This window comes from Tiliqua scincoides, chromosome 6, assembly GCF_035046505.1.
Source record: "Tiliqua scincoides isolate rTilSci1 chromosome 6, rTilSci1.hap2, whole genome shotgun sequence".
NCBI lineage: Eukaryota > Metazoa > Chordata > Lepidosauria > Squamata > Scincidae > Tiliqua > Tiliqua scincoides.
The window spans coordinates 24,060,125-24,084,700 of record NC_089826.1 but is presented as its reverse complement, the minus strand read 5'-3'; the positions used below and the strand labels follow the sequence as shown (position 1 = coordinate 24,084,700).

Here is a 24,576-nt window from a genome sequence, read left to right as displayed (position 1 = left end):
GCACAGAATCCATGTAGTCTCTATCATGTAATGTCCAACTGTTCCATATTGCTAGCATCTAGCAGATGAGGGAACCTTTAACCTACAGCTAACAATGCATGTGCTTTAAGGTAGCACACTAAATGCTAGTTGTTCAGGCAATATTATATGCAGTACATGAACTCATTTCTGCCCAGCCCACAGGTATACACATTTGATCCCTGTTGTGTATATGCAACATTGGGCAGAAATGGCTTAACTAGCAGCAGAGTTCTATGCATGTTTAGTTGGACGCAAGTACAATTTTGTTCAATGGAGCTGGCTCCCAGGCAAGTGTGCATAGGATTGTGCTATTAGAGGGACTGCAAACAGCCGTAATGACCCAGGAAATCAAGGCATGCATAAGAAAACTTTTTTCTATGCATTTATGAAGGTTATACTATACATTTTAGTTCTCAGGCATGTCCCCTGTCTGGCTGATATACAAGATAGTATAAACATACTGTAAGGCTCTTTGAATTTCTCTTGATGGGAAAGGAGGGATATATACAGTTGCGGACCTACCATAAGGTCCAACGGGGCGAAAGCACCAGGCGCAAGGTGCTAGGGCCCTGAGGAAGCCTCTTTGAGGCTCCTGATGGGGCAGAAACTGTGCTTCCAGTTTTCAGAAAGCACAGTTTATAGCATCGGGGAACCTCACAGAGGTTTCCCTGATGCGGCTGGGGGTTGCGCAAGGCTCTATGAGCCTCTGGTGAGTAGGGGGGTGGATTTCTGTATGGGGGTGGCGGCAATAGCCCATGGGGGGTGCCATCACGGACCTTTGCCCTGGGCGCGGGGCTGGGGAGGTCCGCTGCTGGACACACACACGCGCGTGCGCTGTTGCTACTCCCCAGCCTTGTCAGCCTAAATATCCCTACCATCTATGCCTCTACAGATTGCTATCTCATATTACACATCTTTACCTTTACCTCTAAAAAGGCAAATATTCCACACTTGGTGTCACTCCAGTGTAATTCAATGCAATCATTCCACTAACCTGAACCCCATTCCACTCCACTCTCCATACTCTTTGAATCATAATTGCTAATTTAAAGGGACGCCATTGGTTCCATTGTCAGACACAGATTTTTCATTGTCTCATTTCTTTGAAGAGTGGCAAGATCTCTGAGTCTATGTAAAAAGAACTGTCTGATGAAACAGTGGGATGGTAGTCGGAGTCCAAACCCAAAGTTATTATGTATGATCAGGCATTACCATGCTGTTTCATTGTGAGAATTGGTCTTTGATTCTTTAATATATATTTAGCCACCTGAATAACGATTTAAAAAATTGTAAGACCCTGAACAGCTTATGAGCTGTTTGAGGATAATTATGTTTTCTTGATATATGATACATGGAAACTTCTTCCCACACATGTGGGAATCCTGCTGTATCTGTACACTAAAAACATACCATAACTTTAGAGGCGAGATCTCCAGCCTATTTACATCTAAAAGGGGGGGGGGGGGAGATGTTAAAGCATTGTTTCCCTCAAGAACACTTTTGTGCTGTATGCGGTTTGTGGAAAGTATAGTTGAGAGCTGCAGCGGTATCCAGTGCACTGATTTGTTTTTTCAAGCTTTGCTTTCAGGGGAAAAGTTTTTAGACACAGTATATTTCTTTGTAAGCTGTTGATGAACATTATGATCTATACCAGGGGTGTCAAACATAAGACCCGGGGCCGGTTGCAGCCCATGGCAGTTTTTATTTGGCCCTCAGGTTGTCAGCTGCTGAGCAGTGCTGAGGTGAAGCTACTGAAAAGGCAGCCCAATGAAAATTGTGCTCTCCCAAATCTTGAAATATGAACAAGATTTGTGTAATACCGCTTCTGTCATTTGAAGCTAATGAGTACTTAAGTGAGAAAAGGTGCTTATTTTTGGTTAGGACCTGTTTAATTACATCACTTCCTGCCTGATGACATCACTTCCAATGCTCAGTAGGCATCATGAATGCTATTTGGCCCTCTGTATGAAATTAGTTTGACACCCCTGGTGTAGATGGTTGATTTTCTTCCACAGCTGTTTGAGGCTTGGAAATGCTAAGACTTCATGAAATTGGTTACTAGAGTTGTGAAAGGAATTTATGTTTCTTTTCTTTAGGTAACACACACAAATATCCTCAAATAACAGTATCATTAGCGTTGTCCTTGAGGAACTTAAAGCAAGGAAAATTCAGTTTTGAAAAGCAATTGGTCACTGCTGCATTCTGCACTCAGTGATTTCTTTAGCTGTTGCCCAATGGCACGATACATTCATAAATCTGAATGATGGTGTTGGTTGAAAAAATAAACTTCCAAGTGGAATGTAAGCTGTATATATTCTTTTAGGCTTGCAAGTCGCAGTGCTAGTGTTGAAAGGGGAGCAGCAACACAGTATTTCTTTATGGCACTTAGGAATAAATTTTTCAAGTAAGAACACTTGAATTGGGCTGTTTTTTAGAGACGAAACCTCAGTTACTTTTTTAGCACATGGTAATATTTGTAAAATGTGCCAAAAATGCTAATTTGACTCATTTAAAGTAAACAATTTTGAATTCTCTTTCAGTTTTTCAAATATTACAGGTACTCAATCTTCTGGGAAGGCCTCTTATGCAAGTCCCATGGAAGAGAATTGGAGCATTCTTGCATTGCTTTCATTGCTTTAAATGAGACTGGCATGGGAGAACCTCTTTCCTGAGTTAGTAAATATATTATATAGTAAATTAGGAGGTTGTTACAGAGAGGCAGGGTGTGGAAAAGAGAATAAAGCAAATCTATGAGCAAGGAAGTGGTTTCCAAATTAAACACTTGGCTGAAAATGTTTGTGGATAAATTATTAAAGTTTTAAGCTTCAGAAAAGTATGACAAACCAAACCTTTGTTTATTTTGCCTGGCAAACCTTGAAATACTTTCTTTATACTTATAAGAATGATGGGGGTCATGTGCTGAAGAGTAGCCATTTATTTCCGTTTTTACGGAATTAATGTTCTTTAAAAGAAAATAAAATACTTTTAATCTAAGAATGGATGCATTAATTTTAGAAGAGCATAATCTAGGGCATAATCAGATCTACAGTACAGTTTTATTGGTTACTTGTACATTTTTGGAAAACTAATACTCTTGCTTAGCTGAGGCCAGTTAACTGAGAAACTCTGTAATTGAAAAGCCTGATCTCTCATAAGCTCTTGAAAGTAGTAATTAAGTTTTTACTTGCTACATGTTTGTAGATTAGTCTCCAAGTTTGCGGTTAAAATGCACTAAGCTCACTAGAAAAGACATCCCAGTATTCTAATCTGAATATGAAATCGGCAGCTTCTATCGGTCCACAGTAGCTATAACTGCAATTAATGACCCATTCCTGTGCTGACACTGTGCAAGTGGTACAGCAATGATGGCACCATTCATCTCACAGTGATTGTGAGAAAACTGTCATATCCAGAGCCCATCCTGCCCGAAGAGGAACACCAGTGACTAGGAAATAACGTCCTAGCATAGCCCTAGCAACAATGCCATCAGCATCCATTGAAACCCATGGAAGCACATGGTCCATGGAGTGCAGGCCTGATGTCAGTACAATGTCAGCCTGACATGCAGCGAGCAAATCATCACATCTATCCAGCTTCAATTCAAGTGAAACACCTCCAATGTGAACCAAGCAGGGACTCGGGGCAGATGCAGGACAAGGAGCTACCATTGCTGGGATGATGACCTCCAGTGGCCTCTAGGAACAGGTGCCACAGCAATAGTCACCATCACTAACCACAGGGAGATGCCACAATAACATACACATGTATGATACAAGGTTGCCACAGCACCCTCCACCCCTTATAGGAGCTACAGTAGCATAAGCAGCAAAGGGACAAAAGCAGAGAACTGCTTGGAATGCCATTGCTTGAGTGTTCAAGTCCCTTTATACCACTCACACAAATACACACATCCAAGAAGTACTATTTTAACCATATCAGAGAGAAGGATAACTCCCATGGAAGAAGCAGCCATGTAAAAGAAACCCACAAATCCCTGTATGACAGCTTCATACATCCCTGTATGAAAAAAGAATTAATCTTTTTTTGCCAGGGAGGGAACCAAGACCAGTCACAAGGTAAGCCTCAGCAGCACTCATATGAGGCAGGCTGCTGTAAGGTAGCCGGCTGCAGAGCGATATAGGTTGTGAGACTGGCTTGAGCTCAGCCGAGGGGCTTGTCTCGCCTACCTTGCAAGGCCTTCATCTTTTGCATGACTGGCCAGAAACACTCATGGCTGAGAAAAAAGAAGAAGCAGAGGCCACCTTGGAACCCACACTGACTGGTCCATAAAGTTTCTCTATGACTTCTCAGGTACAGCAGGAGACAGTTGAAGAGCACTTTTCGCGTTGTTTTCTAAAACATTTTAAAAATAGGCCAGAAGTCCTAGACTCACAAACACACAGCACTGTTGTCTCTGTCATTTATTTTAGAATCAATACATCAACTCAATGCTGGTTATAATGCATAGAGCGCCAACCCTTTTAGTCAGCATGTCCCTCCCTCTATCAATATATCATCCTAGAAATAATATTTTGTGTGCATTCAGTAACATATTGTGCATACCTACTTGCATAGTCTATGGTAGATGTACCCTTTACTCCTTGTGGACAAGAGAGAGTGCAGGCTGTCTTGGGTATCTGCTCTGCTTTCTTGCTTACTCAATTCTAGAGAGTGTTCCATCACCATTTTTGTCTTCCATCTCCTCTCTTTCTTGCCATGCATTCCCTTTGGGTTCCCTCTCTGATCTCCATGAGAATGCTTCTCATCCTGAGTCATTTTGGCTTTAAATAGCAGCCAGCAGAAAGTACAGTTGATGTTCTTCTCTCCTTCCTCCTGCAAGACTTGTGGGACTGGCCATCCTGGAAGCTGCATAATCATCACTCTACTAATGGTACCCTGGTTTCCCAAATCACCTTCTGCCAGCATTGGTGGCAGAAGCATTGGCTTCCCTTATCGCCTGACAAACCACAGCAGCAGCACAGTCTGCTTTCCATCAGACGTGGCCCACCTTCTCTGCCAGTCAACTGTTGCAACACATGCTTGGGTCAGGACCCACTAGGTCAGAACCCACAGTTTGAGAAACAGCTTGGAGGATTATGGAGGATTGAATTATGGAGGATCGAAAAGGTCGTGCAAGTCACACAACAGAGGGTGGCTGTGACTAAAATCTGGAGAAATCATTATTTTCTAAAGGGGGTAGAAGAGGCTATCACAGTTTTGTGAGAAGCCTCTCTCTCACTGCAGAGAATGCTCTCTTAGGTCCCAATCCTGTCCTTTCTCTCCCCCACTTATGCAGCAATGCCACTAGAGCAGTGTTTCTTAAACTGTGGGTTGGAACCCACTAGCTGGGTTGTGAGCCAATTTCAGGTGGGTCCCCATTCATTTCAATATTTTATTTTTAATATATTAGACTTGATGCTACCATGGTATGTGACTGCATTTGGAGAAATGTTACAGACCTGTACTTTTAACAAACTACTATGTATATTCTTTTAACAGTGATAGTAAATGGAACTTACTCCTGGGTAAGTGTGGGTAGGATTGCAGCCTAGGATTGTTAAAAATTGTCCTGCTTGATGATGTCACTTCCAGTCTTGACATCACTTCTGGTGGGTCCAGACAAATTCTCATTCTAAAGAGTGGGTCCCGATTCTAAATGTGTGAGAATCACTGCACTAGCAGGGGTGTCCAAACATTTTGGCAGGAGGGCCACATCATCTCTCTGACACTGCATCAGGGGCCGGGAAAAAGAAGAATTAATTTACATTTAAAATTTGAATAAATTTACATAAATAAATTTATTAGAGATGGAACTTATATGAATGAATGAAGGTCTTGCATTAGCTCAAGGCCTATAAAAGACCTTGCACAAAGCAAGACCAGCCTTTCCTTCACTGCCACTGCTGCATCACAGATGTGAAACAGCAAGTAGTGGAGGAAGCCCTTATCCCACAGCTTAGGTGAGAGGTCAAACAATTGTCCTCATGCTGAGAGCAGTTGCATTGGGCCAGCATGGGCTCCAGCAAGTTTCTGGAGGGCCAGAGGTTCATTGGAGACTGGGGGCTCCCCAAGGGCCTGATTGGGAGCCCCCGAGGGCCGCAAGTGGCCCCCGGGCCGGGGTTTGGGCACCCCTGCACTAGAGGATGCACTGCATCCTGTGTGTGTGTGGGGGGGGGGAGGAGTCCTGGATGTCTTCTTTGGGTAAGAGAACAACAGAAAAAGGACAAAGGAGTTGTTAATTTTGCCTGGGCTTCTTGCTGTCCTAGCATTAACCCTTGATCTAAAGATGCATGTCTAGTGCCTCAATGTGAATGAGAGTGTTCTGTATCCCCACTCTTATACTTGCCTTCTTTGGGCCAGTTGCCTTGCCCCAGTGTTGAGGGTGGAATCCCAGGTAGGTATTATACAGTTGTCTTAAATAAATGATTATATACAGTTGGAAGAGTGGAAGAAAAATTTAAAGAAAGCAAAGAGCACCAGTCTAACCAACAAAAAAATTGCAGTCTGTATGTCAATCCTGTAGCACATTGTTGAAGTTTTCATTCTGGAACTGAACACTTTCCATAATAAGAGCAGAAGACACTGAACTCTGCTCAAGTTCTCCATTACCTTGTACTGTAAGCCTTGCAAGCCCTCTGTATTTTATTGGGAGCAGTACATGTCTTGACCTCCTTGGTGACACTGAGGAGGAACAGCAACAGAACTTGTCCAAGTGAAATAATTCTCCAGTGCCTGACAGATGAGAAGCACTCCTATTGTTTCCACCAGGGATTGTGTGAGAGAGTCAGAGACCTTGCACCTGTGCAGATGATTATCTGAATAGGTGGGCAGTAACTGATGCAGTGGGTCAGAGTATGGCAGCTGATCATGTTGGTATGAGCTGGGAGCATAATGTCTGGATGCTTTGGAGCACTTTTGTCTGCCATCATGTTTTGTGTTTCAGCTTCAGGTTCCTCTTTCATGCCTGCAATAAATTAACTGGGGATGAGGGGGGAGGGGGTTGTGTAATCTTGAGAGCCATATTGACTCAGTGCATGTGGCTCTATTAGAATGAAAGGCATTTTCAGAAAGCAGGCATAATGCCACAGCATGAATTGCTGCAGCCATTGCTTGGGGATGAGGCTCCAACCGTGTTTCTTACATTTTTTTGAATATCATTGCATCATCAGTGACATGGGACATTTTGTTCAAACACTGGGTGGTTGATAGACAGGTCCATATTCGACCTTCGAGCATTACTTACGCCCTGGTGCTGTGAATGGTGAAACTGTATAGCATGGTTTCAGAAAGACTATAGGTGGCAGCAGGTGTTCCATTACTCACTGTCTACTAAGCCTTTTCTTGAGTCCTTCTGCCCCTGCTGTCCAGTACAATGCAGCATGCTGGGCCAGTAGCCTCAGTTACTGAATATGTTTTTGCATTATGGTAATACAGAGGAAATGGTTGTATTTTTGAAAAGGGGTGTTCAGAGGTTTTGCATTGGAATCTGCAGTTGCTTGGACAGAATTCTTCTGAGGTGCATGTAGAAGGCAAGGAACTAATGCCTTCTCCCATCGTAGTTTCTCCCATCATACTTGTGACTCAGTTTCAGAAGTTAACCTACAGATGTCCAGAAGTGGATTCTGTTTCTCATTTTGCAGGGCAAACACTAATAAAGGGGATAAGGAAGGGTGGGGTCCCCAACCAGATCATAGCTACTGTGCATCCATAGAATGTTGCAACTGAGATCCAACAGTAAAGCTGATTGTGAATAATGGTAGGGTTAATGTATATTTCTATGTGTAACATTCTATGATAAATTCAATGGAGATCATCAAGGAAAGAATGGGCAGCTAGGTTCAAAATTATTTGGAAGCAAGTGCATGTATTCTGCTATCTTTGCACTTAACTGTGGACTAAGCTGGACAGTTGCTTACTGTGGTAAAGAGGCCTCTGCAGGATGCCACTGAGCTGGTGGCAAAGTTGGTGGTCTCAGAAGGAATGAATCCTTGAAAATAAGAAAAGATTGTTTCCATTCACATAAGGTATATTCACCATATATGTTTTTGAGGATGTAGGCATGTCTATAGAAGTAGTAGATGCAGATTTTTATGTATCTCTCTTCAAGAGAAGGCTTAGCAACACACATTTGAAGTGTATGCTGAACCACTGCAATAAATTGTCATTCCTAATTAGGTACCAGGATATACCTTCTGAAGGGTATGTTGACTCTCATGTGGAATTGTGAGAACTTAGTCCTGAAATGGTGTATCCATGTTACGGGAGCCTGTGAAATAGTTCCATTTATCACCTGCTGGTGCTGCAATAGAAAATCAGCACTAAGCACTGATTGCAAGCCACAGAACTGATGAGACCTTCTGGCAGCAAGTTCATCTGTAATAAAAACAGCAAATGAATTTTCATAATCAATAGGTAGGCCTGAAGCAGAAGTAATCATCTGATTTGAAATGTCTCAACTATGCAGAACTGTTCTGTAATGATGTATTTGGAAATAAAGTGTCCTTGAAAGTTTTCTTCAAAAGCTTCTCTACTTACTTTTGGAGGAAACTTACTGGACAAAACTTGGAGGAACCAAACTGAAATGAATGAGGCCCCAACAAAAAACACTTTGAAAGGAGTGTGGATACAGTATCTACTGAAACCACTCCTCATTTTAACTCCTAATCACAGCAGACCATGGTGTCAATACCTAAATGCTGGAAGGTGCTACTCAGATCAATTTTCTGTCATCTGTGGACAATCCCACTTTGATTCAGATCAGACAATATAGTTTATTTTCCCCTTAACTATGACCATGGTTACTCCCTTGAAGGCCAGCCCAGCTTCAGCCTACTTGAGCCACCAGCTTTGGGTTACCAGAGACTATCCAGGTCCAAGGGATTTCCTATCCACTTATGGACACCCTTCTCCCTCAATTTCCCATGGGAGAAGATCTACATCATAGAGAGGGGGCATGGGGCAATGGACTGAGCCAAAAAGAACACATCAGTCCATAACCTGCTGGTTAATAGGGTTTATTGCCAGTGAGAACATGGGGGGGATTCAGCAATCACAAGAAGAGTTATACCAATCATATGTCCTTAAGTTGCAATGAGCTTTCTTGTTCAGAAAGATGCTGTTTGCTCCCCACACCTCAAACTGGAATACAGGAGTTAAACAAGATGCAGGCTTCTACCTTTAAGGTTTATGGTCAAGTCCAGGAGAGCCACCAGGGGTCCACTTCACCCTTTTGCAGAGATACTTTATAGTGCTTTCCCCTTGTTCTGGGATCTTATCAATCACAGCAGCAGAAGCTTCAATCTCTTCAAGGCTTCCTCCCCCTAAGTGTTTTCCATGGGCACTGGGAACTTTGCCAAAAGAGGTTTGCTACATGTGGCACATGGCTGCAAAATAGGAGTGGCACATGGCCACTGGCATCACTGTAGTGTTGGAGTGGCATCACCATGGTGGTCTTAGGATCTGACCAACATCACACTGTTGTTCTTGAACCATTGGTGTGACATCCAAATAGGATTTGGCCATAAGGTGATGATAGTTTGGCTTTGAAAATCATAAGGACAGTTAGGGTACTCTGTATACCTAGAGTGAATACAAAAAGTTCTGAAGGAGCCTTAAAAAGCTTATGAGTGAGTAGTTGGGGGGGAGGGGGATGAAGTTCTTTGAGCAGCAACATCCCAGGGACAACCAAAACATAAAGTCATTTCTCCCCCATTTTTCCTTCCATTCTTAATATTTCCACAAAGGGCAATCTATAAATCTCTAAAAGATGCTATATCAAAATACTCTGAATTTATTTTCAGTTTCATACTGGGTTGCAAAGCTGTAAAGAGTATAGACTCTGCCTATAAAGATTATAAATGACTTTTTTACATTTACATCTTTTATCTAGCCATCTGTCCTCATCCTAAAGCACTTAATCATAGTACAGCTTTCAGCACAGTTCATTATTATATACTTGTAAAAACACTTGAGGGATTTTGTCTAGCTGCCTGGTTCCGTTTTAAGATGGTTTCATTCATAACACACCTGATCATGCAACAGGATGTATCAAAAGGTAGCTATTGTTCTGCTGAAAGAAAAAAAATTCTACATGGGTTTCTGATCTATACCCATCCTTATTTAATACTGATATGTATACTTTATGTCAGATTATTCATATAGTTTTTGCTGTCGGGATACAGTTGTGGCAGCTAATTTGGCCAAAGCTGAAAGATTTTCCCGTTTTATGACAGACTGAGTGGCAGAAACAAAGCATTGCAGAGTTTTAATACTTTTTCATTACTGCCCAATCAGATTTTGTTTTGTTGCCAAGTTCTAAGATATCGTTCATGGATATTTGACTAGCATTTAAAAACTTCAAAGAGAGAATGTAGACTCCGGAATAACTGTTGTTTTATTAGTTCTAATGCTGCAGTGTTGGTCCAGCCCAAGACGTTTTGCTGCCTGAAGCAGAGGACAAGTGATGCCCTTCTTGCAATTCCAGGCATTTGGCCCCCCAGATGGGTATTATTGTTGTTCTTCCTCCTCAGGTCGCATCACCATCAAAATGTCTGGATCAGTTCCATTGACAGCCCCTGTCCAGGGGCCAGAAACACAGTTTAGAAGCCTTTGTTGTTGTTGTCATCACTGATGGACCCACCCTGCTGTAGCAAGTTTTTATTTCAGAAAACACCACTGTTGTAAAGCCAATCCTCACATGTCTTTGTTTTTCCTATGTGGATGCTCATCGGAGTGAGAGAAATGCATACCGCACTGTACATGCAATCAGACAATTTCTCTTTAATGTTGGATGCAAGAACCTCATTAGACATTGACATGATCTGTAGTCATAATATTGTTATAGATCACCCCATTTTCCTATTGGGGTACTAGATGTGTTTCTTGTTAGCCAAGGCAATTGAGACAAGCCTTAAACCTTGGCGTCATTTAAAATGACACCCCCCCTTTTTGCTCTTCCCCCCTTCTCCTGGAAGTGAGGATGGAAAGTCCAAAAGGTGATGGCAACTTGATGCAAAAACTTACCTGTTCTCAGAAAATATGGCAAAAACTGGAATGTCCTGCCATCAAAACTAAAAGAAGTCTGTTTGAACAGATAAAAGAACAGATAAAAGTCTGTTTGAACAGATAGCATTTCTGACCCTAGGATACCTCTACTAATTTGAGTTGGAAGTTTCCGTGAGCTAATCATAGAGTTCACAGTTGCATTACAGTGTTTTTTCCTGTTAGTCCATGCAGCCCATAGCAATTCTCTTCTCTGTCCCTGTTCCCAGTGCATCCTTTTCAGATGCTCTCAGGGAGCATCTGAGGAATGACAAAAATTTCCATTCAGCCTTTATTTCATAGGGATGGAGTTCCTATTACATAGGTGTTGCTCTAGTTGTCTCAATAACTTATTATCTTCACTTGCATTTAATATCCCACTTTTATTATTGTAATTAATTCCCAGTAAGTAGACACTGATTTATTTAATTTTCCCTGGACTTCTGTCTGTTCTTTTAACTACTTCAGTTACCACTACATAGTTTGGTTTCCCCATGAGTCAAGGGTCAGGATCCTGCACATGCATGATAGAAGCATGTACATATTAAGCATGTACCTATTCAGACACATATCTTTGAGAACATATAGTGACAGTTCACATTGTTTTTTTTCTTCATAGAACATATGTATCTAAAGAAATATATTCAAAAGCGGCTTCAGTAAATCAATTAAAAGGTCCAGTGCAGCAACCATCAAAACGCAAAGGCCCACCAAAACAGATGTGGCTCAATGCCCACCTAAAGAGAAGGAATGCTGTGGATTATTCAGGGAGTTTTTCTCTTTGGTTTTTAAGAGTTTTTTTTTCATAATGAAGGCTTTAAAGGAAAATAACTGCAGAATAATTTTGGTCATACTTCTCTGGAATGAGACCTTTGTGATAGTTCTGCCTTTCTTAGCTATTGGTTTCCTATGAGCGCATGTGCAATTCGGTTCAACACTGTTATGCAACAAGGGGATTAATGAATGTATGAATGCCATTGATTTTTTTTAAAACTCACTTCTGCAGCTGTCACTAAGCTCCTCTTCAAATGATATATTTATTATGATAGAATTGGGAGGGGGTGCCTGCACAAGACTTTGAAAGCAATATACCTTCCTTGGCTTGGGCTAGGGTCTTACATGTAAATGGATGGCCTGCCTGTGTGGGTTTCACTGAGATTATTGTAGTGCCAGTATGCCTGACTTACTAAGTGCCGCCTTTAATCTTGAAGTATTGGGTTTCACTGTCACTGAAATGAAAAACCGCCAAGTTCAGTGGCCACTTTAAATTGTCATCGTCATCACAAAAGTCTTGTCAATCGCAGCTTAAAAATAAAGCCAGCATATCAAGTTTACTGTAAGAAGAGACACTTCAGTTTGACCAAGTAAGGGACATTAGCTGGACATTCCTTAATAGAAATTTACTACTACAGTAAATAAAGAATTATGTTGCTTTCAACTTGTAAGGAAAACTGGTATCAACAAACTAGTAAACAATTCCACAATGCAGTATAGTGGTATATACCCTTTTGTAGCTGTACTTTCTGCACAGTGCCATACAAATGAAGGCTTCTGATACCAGAGCATCCAGCAAGGGTATCCTAGCCAGTGCAACATATAAATATCAGGCATACTTTAAATAATTTTAAACTAGAATTGAGTTTTGCAGTGTTTTCCAGGTGAAAACATTAGTAGTAGCATAGTGATTTTCCACCTGGATCACATGATAAAACTGAGGCAGAGGTAGAAGCACCTCCAACACCTTTACTTTGATGTAGATAAGATCTGATTACTGAAGGAAGCTCCTGTACGCAGATCACTTGCTGGATCAGAAATAATGGATTCAAGTGTGCATTTCTTCTATGCACATTGTGTTATTTTCAGTGGAATAACCATTTGGATGTGCTTCCATATTCTGACAAGAGTCATATATAAATGCAAGTTTTACATATGATTAAATTTAGACCGGGGTCCTCACATTGGATTATCTACACTACATTTCACATGATTGTTCTATATAATAGCCATTTTCCAATATTCTCTTACAGTCTCACCATGGGACTGCATGGGTTGGCCATGCTTCACCCCTGATGCTTGCTTGCCACACACCACAGCAGCTGGCATTCAGCATTGTCTGCAACAGGTACAGCTGAATACGAGAGGGAGTGTTTCTCCATATATTTTGGAGCCCTGATGGATGACCTCCAAAATGTGTGGAGAAACCCTCTGTATGTTCAGTCTAGCCCATTGTAGACAAATGTCAAATATGTAGTTGCCACAGAGGGGATAGTCAACAACATGTTTCATCAGAGGATAGGGTGAACACGCACAGTTCCACACCTCATATTCCCTGAATGCAATGAGACTAACATAAATAGAAGACTAATGGAATTCTTATCAAATAACAAATCCATTCATGTATCTAGGCAGTTCTGTGGCTTCCAGCGTTTCCCACACCATCCTAGATATGGTTGCTTGATACAGCTACCGTAAGTCACATTTATTTGATTGGAGCGTACTTCCAAGTGGGTGTGCTTGAACTTTAATCTTAGGAATGACATGAAAGAACCCCTAATTTGTGTAGTTATTTCAAATCATTTTGTCTGAATGCAATTTCCATTAAAAGTCATCTGGCAAATTTGCCTTTTAAGTCCTTCATTACCAAAGCAAAGCAATTAAGTAGATGTTTGTGGTAATGTTCATGAGATTGTGCTCTCCTCTTACAGCATGTCTTTGTGTCTCGGTAAGGAAAGCATTTGCTATGGCATAGCAGTAATACAATGGAATGGCAAACTGAAACTATAAGAAGGCTCTCATTCCATGCTAGTATAGAATGACTGTGCCTGCTTATTTCAGCTGTCCTTCAGTCAGCTGTCTGTCAAGTAGGTGACAGCAGCTATTTCTGTGTTTGTCAAGATACTGTGAGCTTGCTGTGTTGTCTAATAAAAAAGTTTAGTATCCCCATTTTATAAGATTATTTCCAACAGCCAGTTAGACTTCTGAGGTTTTTGAATCCTCAGATCACAGGATGCTCGCATGAGACCTGTTTTCAAGAGTGCATTCCATGTATTCATGATATATACTGCATTTGGTTTTCTTGAAATTTCTCATATATTCTCCGTTATGGAACGTGAACGTACATGGGACTATCAGCCTAATTCTATGCTTCCCTGCACCCAAGGCTACAGCGGAGCCGAAATGGCGACTGCTGCATTCAGTGCGACCAGGGAAGCAGCTGCAGGTCTCCTCAGGCTAAGGGAACTTGCATTCCCTTAACCCTTGTAGCGGCCAGGCAGCCCCATTGGGCAAGTTGAGTCGCAGGAGGCAGAGACTTGGACGTGACTCGAGACTTGCCACAGTGGTTCCAGCACATCCCTGGTGACACCCACCAGGTGTTGCCTCGGCTGGTGATGGCACTTCAGCGAGAACTAAAATTTTAGGACACCATTGGGTCTCCTCTGTTCTGCGCCTTCTACTGAGCAAGCGCAGAATCGAGGAGACCTGTGTCATATCTCCAGGCTGGGGGGTTAGGATATGGTGACAGAACCTGCCAGAGTCTCCACCCCCTTCTGCCCCTGCCCACTCCCATCCCCACCCTGCCTCCCCCCTGTCCTCCCCCACCCTAACGTACCATTCTACCACCCGGCACTCACCCAGAGCTCTGGGTGGCTGCAACTGGCCTCCTCCTAAAGCTGGCTCAGCATGGTGCTGGCTCATGCTGAACTAGCACCAGCCCAGTGGTGAGTGTCGCAGGCGTGCCTTATGGCATTGGCCCAATAAGATCAGGCCCTGAATGTATTCACATTTTTTGCAATACTTTTTTCTTGATTTCATCTGTTTCTTTCAATAAAACAATAAGCACAGGAAAATGGGGCAACTTTATATTGATTTTACTGACCCACTTATTAGAAAATCTCAATATCACTCCTTAAATCAGTGAGTTGTAAGTAAATAAATAAATATTGACATTTTAGTTCTCGCTGAAGTGCCATCACCAGCCAAGGCAACACCTGGTGGGTGTTACCAGGGATGTGCTGGAGCCACTGTGGCAAGTCTCGAGTCGCGTCCAAGTCTCTGCCTCCTGCGACTCAACTTGTGCACGAGTCATAGCGACTCCCTGTCCTGAAATTTCCAAGTCTTTTTGACTCGGGTCAGCGTCTCTTGTGAAGCAAGACACAGCATGGGTCAGGCGCTACTCCATGGAAAGATCAGCCACCATTCTTTTATGTAAATAAAGCTGGATGATGTTATTCAAGCGAGTATAGCAGTACAGTCAGTGCAGAAAAATATGTATGTACAGTTCCATACAGTTTGTATGTACAGTTCCATACAAACCCCAGCATCGAAAATCCCTCCTTCACATCATGCCTCCTGAAGGCGCGCCAGCCAGGCATGCCAGGGCACAGACCAAAAGGGACTGGGAAGGGGTGGAACAGACAGTGAGGCAATAGAAACGGCACGTGGGAGGAGGGTTGCGTTCAGCAGCTGGGAGGCTTGCGTTACATGACCCAATCATTTGCAGCTTTACAGAAGTGGTTCCTTTATGGCCTGTCATTCAATGAGGCTTCCTCCTCCCAGGTATCCACTGGAGCCACTGAAGCCATGAGATGGGAAGGTGATCACTAGGAACTGCCTCCGGGCTTGACTGCCTCTTCCTTTTCCCTCTCCCTGGGCTTCTCCAACCAATCCTAAGACAAGAACCCCTTCCTCTATCCCTTGGCTCCACCTCCTGTCCTCCCTCATCCAGAGGAAAAAAATCAGACCACCCATCCTTCATTCAATTAATCAACCCATTCTCAGAGATGGACAAGAGAAACTGCTCCTGCCTCCCTCCCCCTGCCTCCTGCTTGATTCAAAACACAAACATTAACCCTTCTCTGCCTCCTGGCTGGAACTACCCTGCTGCTTGCCTGCTTCTGGATGGCCCCATGAGGTCTTTCACACCATGAAAAAGTAAGCAAAAACACTCAGACTCATGTACTTGAGTTGTTTATGTTCATGACTCATCTCCGAGTCAGTGAACTGAGACTTGAGTCAGTACCGGAGTCATTGACACACATGACTCGAGTGTACACAAGTCAACAAAAAAGCACATGTTTTCGCAACTCTGATTTAAGTCCCAAAACTCAAATTTCCATTCCTGGATGTCACCCCCCCTCCCCACTGCCGCTCTACTCACGTGGAACAAGTGACATGCGGCACCTGGAACAAGTGACATGCAGCAATCAGAAGTGGTTTGGTGGTGACGAAATACTGTCATCACTAGTTAGTTGGAAACCTTCAGTCTCGAAAGACTATGGTATCGCGCTCTGAAAGGTGGTTCTGGAACAGCGTCTAGTGTGGCTGAAAAGGCCGATTCGGGAGTGACAATCCCTTCCACACTGGGAGCAAGTGCAGTCTGTCCCTGGTCTGTCTCCCTGGCTATGGGTCTTCCTTCTTTGCCTCTTAGCCTCAGACTGTTGGCCAAGTGTCTCTTCAAACTGGGAAAGGCCATGTTGCACAGCCTGCCTCCAAGCGGGCCGCTCAGAGGCCAGGGTTTCCCACTTGTTGAGGTCCACTCCTAAGGCCTTCAGATCCCTCTTGCAGATGTCCTTGTATCGCAGCTGTGGTCTACCTGTAGGGTGCTTTCCTTGCACGAGTTCTCCCACACTTCCAAATTGCTTCAGGGGTAGCCATTTGCAGCCATTTGTAATCTGGGGGACAGGAGGCCCCATCCTTCACCAAACATGGCAGGGGTGTCTGCTTGGCAGGAGCTAAGGTGGTGCTCCCATCACCCCTCTGCTTGGTATGATTCTGCTAACTATGTATTATCTGATGGAACTGTCCTTATAATAGTGTGATTTATAGGACAAACAGTGATGGTAATATTTCAATAAATCTTAAGTCCCGCTCATTTCGATGTGAGTTACTTAAGCACAGGAGCATAAGAAAAGTCCTGCTGGTTCAAGCCAAAGGCATATCATTATTTATTTATTTAAAAGATTTCTACCCCATCTTTCCTCTGCTGAAAGCCGATGCCCAAGGCAGTTTACAATTTGTAGATTAAAAAAAATACAATATACAGTAGAGTAAAAAATAGAAAGTATAATACAACAAAAGAAGAAGGAAATATAATGGGGGGACGGGACCAAGTGGAGGAGGACAAAAATAACTCAAGGAACTGCTACAGAGGCACAGGAGACATCCCAAAAGCAAAACGAAACAAAAATGTTTTAAGCCCTCACTGAATACCACGAGGGAGAGGATAGATTTTAATTCCCCTGGTAGGGAGTTACATAACTGTGGCGCCACTGCTGAGAAGGTTTGCCCCATGCCGCCATCCCCCTAACTTGGGATAAAGATGGCTCTTGAAGGAGAGCCCCCTCAAATGACCCAAGAAATCAGGCTGGAATGTGTGGGAGAAGGAGGTCCCTCAGAGAACCTGGCCCCAAACTATGAAGGGCTTTAAAGATCAAAACCAGCACCTTGAATTAGGCCTGGAAACGAATAGGTAGCCAATACAGTCGTCGAAGCAGCAGTTCTACAGAATCAAAACACCTAGCTCCTGTAACCACCCTGGTCACCACATTCTGCACTAGTTGCAGCTTCTGAACTGTCTTCAAGGGCAGCCCCACATAGAGCGCATTACAGTAATCCAGTCTTGAAGTCACTAGGGCATGGACCACTGTGGTCAGGTCCAATCGACACAAGTATGGCTGCAGCTGGCGCAACAACTAGAGCTTAACAAACACACCCCTGGCCACCTCTGACACCTGGTTCTCCAGGGAAAGCTGTGAATCCAGGAGCATACTCAAACTGTGCACCTGCTCCTGCAGGGGCAGTGCAATCCCATTCAGAGCAGGCAAATGTCTCAGTACCTGCATCAAGGATTTCATGACCCAAAGGATTTCTGTCCTTTTTTGGATTCAATCTCAACCTATTGGCCTTCATCCAGACCAAAACCGCCTCCAGAAATCACTCCAGGACTTTCACAGCCTTCCAGGAATGAGATGGTAAGGAGAAATAGAGCTGGGTGTCATCAGCATATTGGTGACATCCCACTCCACATCCCCAGATGATCTCCCAAAGCGGTTTCATGTAGATGCTGAAAAGCATGGGGGGCAGAATAGAACCCTCTGGCACCTCACCTGTGGCTGAGATGCCAGCACCCGCTCAGTCATCTTACCCAAGAAAGGAAGGTTAAATACTGGTCGGTAGTTTAGCATCCTGTTTCCCCTGTAGCCTTCTGGGAAGCCCACAAGCAAGGGAGAAAGGCAACTGGTATAAGAGGCATACTTCCATTGGATCTGGAGGTGACAAATAGCTGTCATGACTAGTATGTCCTAGTGGCCTGTCCTTTATGAGCAATGAAGTCCCATTATAGTCAATGGGGCTTACTCTCAGGTATGTGTGGTTGGATTGCAGCTGAAGAGTTTGTTTAAAGCAGCTCCGTACAAGGGTTGGGAAATTATATCAGCAAGACCTGATATTCTGTTTAAAATATTGAATACTTTATGAGTAGATACTGAGCTCAGCAGCTGTATACTGGCTTTCCATACTGTGTGTTATTTGGAATCATTAATCTTTATGATACTGGTATGTTCTCCTGGAGCAATGCTCCATTATTTTTAGAGACTTAGAAATTGAAAATGACATTTAAGTCAAGTGGATCTCTCCAAAGAGCATTGTATGGGTGAAATATTATTTGGCTCAGCATTTTCTGACCCTTCTTTCGCATCTGTTTTATACTGAATTGGGGAGTAGAATTCATTCTGCCCAATCTAGGATGACATGGTTCAACTGTTTTACACATACAGCATGCATAGAATTCTGCAGCAATAAATTAGTTAGGATGAAGAGAAAGTCTATGTGGTGCTGATGTGGGACCTTTCTTCAAGTAGACAACCCAAGCACCCTGCATGGATGGAGGGAAAAAAGTCATTTTTTAAGTGCCAAATTCTGCACAATGGTATAAAGAACTTGTTTAACTTAGGAATATTGCGCATTTCACCCCAGGCTCTTGGAGCATGTTGCAATGGTTGAAAATAAATTTATAGAAATTGTAAAAGGAATTTAAAAAAAAACCAGGTAAATATAAAAAGGTATGTTACAGTGCTAGCCTCTGCATGTTTATTCAGAAATAATTTTCAATGTGTTCAATAGAATTTATTCCCAGGTAAATGTGCATTGGATTGTAAACCTTAATGTAACATGAACTACATACTATCTCTGAGGCAGTCCTTGGGAAAGACAAGGTGCAGGACATTAATGTATGCCCTTAGGCCAGTGTTTCTCAAACTGTGGGTCGGTACCCACTGGGTGGGTTGCAAAGCAATTTCACGTGGGTAACACAGTACCTAGCTCAGCTGCCACTGGAAATACAGAGCTTAAAATACAGGGTACAGAGCTGCTGGGTAGGGTGGACTCCTGGTGGTGCTTTGCCCTCAACAGGTGGGAGGATAGGACCCTGGAAAGGGGGGATGACTGTGTGGTTGGAGAAGGATCCAAGTCTGCATTCCATTTGACTGCAATGTTTGAATTCCGAGCTATGCAAAATAACAGCATCACCTTTGGCCATCACAACTTAGATTTGAAGCTTAAATTGATTGTCATTTCCAGCCATAACATTTCCAGCCATAACATCACTTCCAGTTAATGACATCACTTCCGATGGGTCCTGACAGATCGTCATTCTAAAAGTGGGTCTTTGTGCTAAAAATTGTGAGAACCACTGCCATAGGCAAATCTCTCCGTTTGTCTCCTGCTGAACCTAATGCCGCTTCTTGGCTGAAGACCTTGGTGATTGGGGCCTGGACATCAGGAAAGGAGGGAGATAAAGAAAATTACTGGAAGTTGGAGCCTGGGTATGCTCAACATGCTAAGAGGGAAAGGGAGACTGCTGAGGGCTACAGAGGAATGGCTCCTAGTTTATGGCCTCCGATTCAGTAGGGGCTTAGGCCAGGTCTGAGCATGGAGGGTCTGCAGCAGGAAATATGCAAGGGCGGGGCTGCCTTATGCAAACATAAATTCCTTTCTACTCACGTAAATCATCTTTCGATAAAACATTTTGTAATTTTATGATGCTTTGCAGGTTCACTCTCCACCCCCACAATAATGGTGGGCCCAGCTGGATTTGTGCAGGCATCTGACCCAATATTAGTTGCCAATGAATGTCAGAACTGAATAAATTTCCAGATTTGGTGATCAGGGTAGTATATATTAATTGAACGTCCTGAAAATGTCATACATAAGAATCTAGTGCCTGCCATGTTTTTAAATGTAACATCATGTTGAATGTTGTTAATTTGTTCAGCTATTTAAGATCCAAATTTCTTTATACTTTAATCCACCCAAAAGGCCCCGGACTGTACAATATAAGCAACCATTAGACTGAGCCTCCAGAGTAAGTCAAATTTGTCCCAAGAGTACCCAGACAGTATTCCAAAGTCTGTAATGAACTTTGATGATCCAGGTAAAGCTAATACAAGGTTAAGACAGAGTTAGGATAACATCATTTGCGTACATCATCACTTTAATATCATCCTGACACTTTGAATTACCTCATTAGTTCTAATTGCACAAATGAATAGTACCAAAGCAAGGTCAACAAGAAGGGGAAACCACGGGCTACCCTCATGTGTTCCTCCATGCAAAGCAAAACCCTCTGACTTCAAACCACTGACTTTGACAGTTGACTTGTGAGAACTATAAAAATAATTTGTGCCTCGAGGCATATTTCTTTTCCCAGGCCATTCTAATCTGCTGAGATTGTAGTAGCTCTTCCTCTGTATCCTCATCTCCTTCTTTCTTCCTTTTATTCACATAATAGAGATGTGATAAGATATAATAAATATATATCTATTTATAAATAGATAAATATATTTATAAATATAAATATAAAATACATTAAAATAAATATATTTAGATATATTTTTAGATACAAACCATAGGAGTTTGTACCATAAGCAGAGTTTTGTCATTGTAAGTTGTGTATTTTCTACTGTCCACAGCCTTGTTTCATTATTTAAATAATAAATAAGTAAATAAATATGCAAATAAACCTCTCAAGCCAGCCAAACTGTGCATGAGAATAAAAAGAGCCAATGGATGCTGTCTGAAGCCGTCTCAGCATTTTTCTGTGGGAGATTGCAGTGGAAGAAGTGTTGGGTGAACCTTACTGTGACAGTGCAGTGTCGTTGGTACTAGTTATGCACCTTGTAATTGAACTACAGAATTACAAACCAGAAACTGTTTGCTTTTCAGGTCCTCCAGGTAAACGTGGTAAGCGAGGAAGAAGAGGAGAGACTGGTAAGGTTTCAGACTTAACTGTAACTTTTGTGATTTGTGTGTGAGTTTCTCCCAGCACTGTTTGTAAAAATAAATTTTCCAATAGATTGACTCATTAATGCCTTCATTCTTACACTGAGGCCGCAATCCTATACATTCATTCCTGGGAGTAAACCCCACTGAACACAATGGGATTTACTTCTGAGTAGACTTGAATAGGATTGCACTGTGAGCATAGCCAACTAGCAGCCAAATCTTAAAACTTTACAGTACTGATGCAGCCATGGCATTGGGGCATGCACTGCATCCTGTGATGGGGGGATAGTCCTGGTGCCCCCCTTAAGGTAAGGGAACAAACAGTTCCTTATTTCAGGGCTGCATTGCAGCTGTGTCGGTGCGGGAAAGTTGGATAGGATTGAGCAGTAGGTTCATTGTGATGGGGGACGTTAAAGAAAATGAATATTGTTCTAAAGAGACATTGTAATACTTGGCATATAACTTCAAATTAAGTGTCAGTACTTAACTCGTAATCAGGATGTTGCTTTTTTCAAACGTATACTTTGAAAGGCACTACAACCATTGCAGTTCTGACATGCTAGTTCAGTAGCCCTCAAATGTCATAAACACATGACATTATTAACAAAGGAAATTAATTTGCTTTCTGTTAGGAAAAGACCTTGTACATTAAAATTCTCTATAGAACCATTTACCCACATCAAGAAATTACTTTAGCTAACTACACGATAAAATCACATAGTTAACAATGAAAGCCAAAGCATATTTAAAGCAAACTTCAAGGACAGCTGCCGCTGTTATATGCTCTCTTTGCAATGTGCTTGAGTCAAAAGAGAAAGGGAAGCATAAAAGCTAATGAAAAGTCATTGATTTGAGAACTACAGCTGCTCTTCTTAATAAGCCTGAAAGAAATATCAGATGTGATTTGCAGACCTTTGATAATGCTTTCAAGAATGACTGTACAAAAACCTTTGCATATAAATAATTGGAAAAATATGCCAATATTGCTTCACAAAGTGTGACCTCCTAACAGGGGGCATTTTATAAGTGGGGCTTGAAAGGAGGTGATAAAAGAAAGTTTGGTGCGTTTATGTGACTAATGGAACTTGTCCATCATGGCAGGGTTAGAAGGGAAAAACTGTAGGTTCAAGCATTCTGCCTTGATGCCAAATTTAAATAAGGGAAGAGGAGAGAAACCTTCAGCCAAGAAATGGAATTAAAACTGAATAAATAATATTATGTGCAAAATCTGAGGAAACAAAAATGTTGCATGATTAAGACTTCTCATTTAGCATGAGATGGCTGGGCATTGATTCAATATAATAATTCCCTGTCTGGCTTGGAAAGAATGTGACTGATACTGAGAATGTTAATACAGAAAAAAAAATCTGTTTTAGAGTGAAGCTTGCAGTCATGACAACTTATCTGGATATTGCATAGGAATAGTTTTTCAAGCCCCATAAACTTACATATTCTTTTTTCTTTTTCTTCTTTTTTTTTTTTTACAGGACCTCCTGTAAGTACAGCTGATATACTGTTGGATGTTATCAAGAATGGGGCAAAACATGATTTTTAAAAACCTGTAAAAATGAGTAACTTGGCCAAAGTATCAAATTCAATTTTAAAAAAGTCATGTTAAGTACTAGCATGGTTTCAACCTCAGCTGATTTTTCTGAATAACTGATCTGGATATTTTATTTTGTTTTTGTTAATGAAAATTGTGAATGAAATATTTTATGTCAACATTGAAGATAGCCTTTTAGAACAGAGCAACAAGTAAGTATATTATTTTCATTTTGTTTATTGTTTTAGTTATTATTTGCTTTGGTATTATTTTGGCTTTGTTCATGAAAACAATGGACTTTCTCGTAGTGGGAGTGCAGGTACTACTTATCCCCCATGCCACACTGATGGCCATCATTTTTTTCTTTTCTTTTCATGACAGTGAACTTTTTGGTTACCTATACTGACCTGGGATAACATTGGATCCTGGGGCAGAATGAGGATATTTCCAGCCAGTAGTGAAAACTACTTTTAGAATGAAGAATTTTTTTGTATTTTAAACATAAAAATTAAAACAAATGGGCAGGTGATGTGATCTTAAAAACAAACCCTATCCATATTCATTCATGGCTTGGCCTGTTTGTTATGGGACAAAAGGAAACCAAATAAATAGATCCTGTTCAGTTTGGATTCCATTCATTCCCAAAATGAAGGCACACCTCTATTCGATGTGCAAGCTATTCTTATCTATGTAAAACCAGATTACTTTTAGACTCACTAGAATCAAGTGAGATAAGAATTCTTTTTTTCTCATGACAGATAATAATGTGGATGACAATTGCTGTCTAAAACTGAAGCTTTTATTTGCCCGAAGTAGCCCCCAGGTTAATTGAATACAACATCTTGAATACCTAACAGCCAATTCCTATTTGCACATTGCACTGGTGGACCTTGAGGGCTGCTGGTGCAATAGCCTCTCCACCATTCTGTGGAGCACTTCTGCTGGCATGAAGTCCAGAAGGCCATTTGCCACTGACAGTGGCAGGCAGATGGGCTGCTGATGGACCCTGGCAGGCAGAGAGGTAGGTTCAGGGGCAGATTGTGGAGGGGATTGGGCTGGACCTGGTGTATATCTTGATGGCAGTGGGATCCACAAGATCCAAAGCCCCCACCCAAGGGCAGGCGTGGGCCATAAAAGTGCTTTGGTACAAGTAACAGCTCAATCCTATTGTGGGCTGGCCCAGAGCATGCAGTGGCACTGGTGCAGCTTCCATTGCATGCTGTGGGCCAACCCTGAACCAGGTAGCAAGGAAGAGGTAATACTTACCTACTCTGCCATTGCATTATTCCCAATGGGCCTCCTTGAATTTGTGTCAACTCTTTGGCTGGCATAAATCTGGGTGGATCCAAGGGGTATGTCAAGCCTGGGCAGCGGGCATAGGATATCGATGCAGCTGCTGCCACTGATATCCACCTCCAGCCAGCCCTTGACACACCACTGGCTGGTCCCAATTCTCATCCCAGTCCTCCCCCAGAACACCCCCTCCATTGACCTACCTGCTCTGGCAGACATTGATACATGCCTGTGGACACTAGCCCATTGTGTTGGTTGGTGTGGCCCATGCACTATCACACCATCTGCTGTACCAGCAGCTGCTGCACCAGTGTCCCAGGCCTTGCACTGGAAGATTTGGACTAGGTGCAAGTTTGATCAGCACAAGGTCCACAGTAGGATTGGGCCATAAGACTACA

General features: G+C 42.3%; 1 protein-coding gene across 1 annotated transcript in view; it reads left to right on the top strand.

The window, feature by feature from the left end:
* COL25A1 (collagen type XXV alpha 1 chain) overlaps positions 1-24,576 on the top strand; it is a 425,608-nt gene that overhangs the window by 184,917 nt on the left and 216,115 nt on the right. The window contains exons 3-4 of the mRNA XM_066632336.1: positions 21,283-21,327; positions 22,830-22,837. Coding sequence (XP_066488433.1) covers positions 21,283-21,327; positions 22,830-22,837 — 53 coding nt within the window. The remainder of the gene's footprint in view (positions 1-21,282; positions 21,328-22,829; positions 22,838-24,576) is intronic.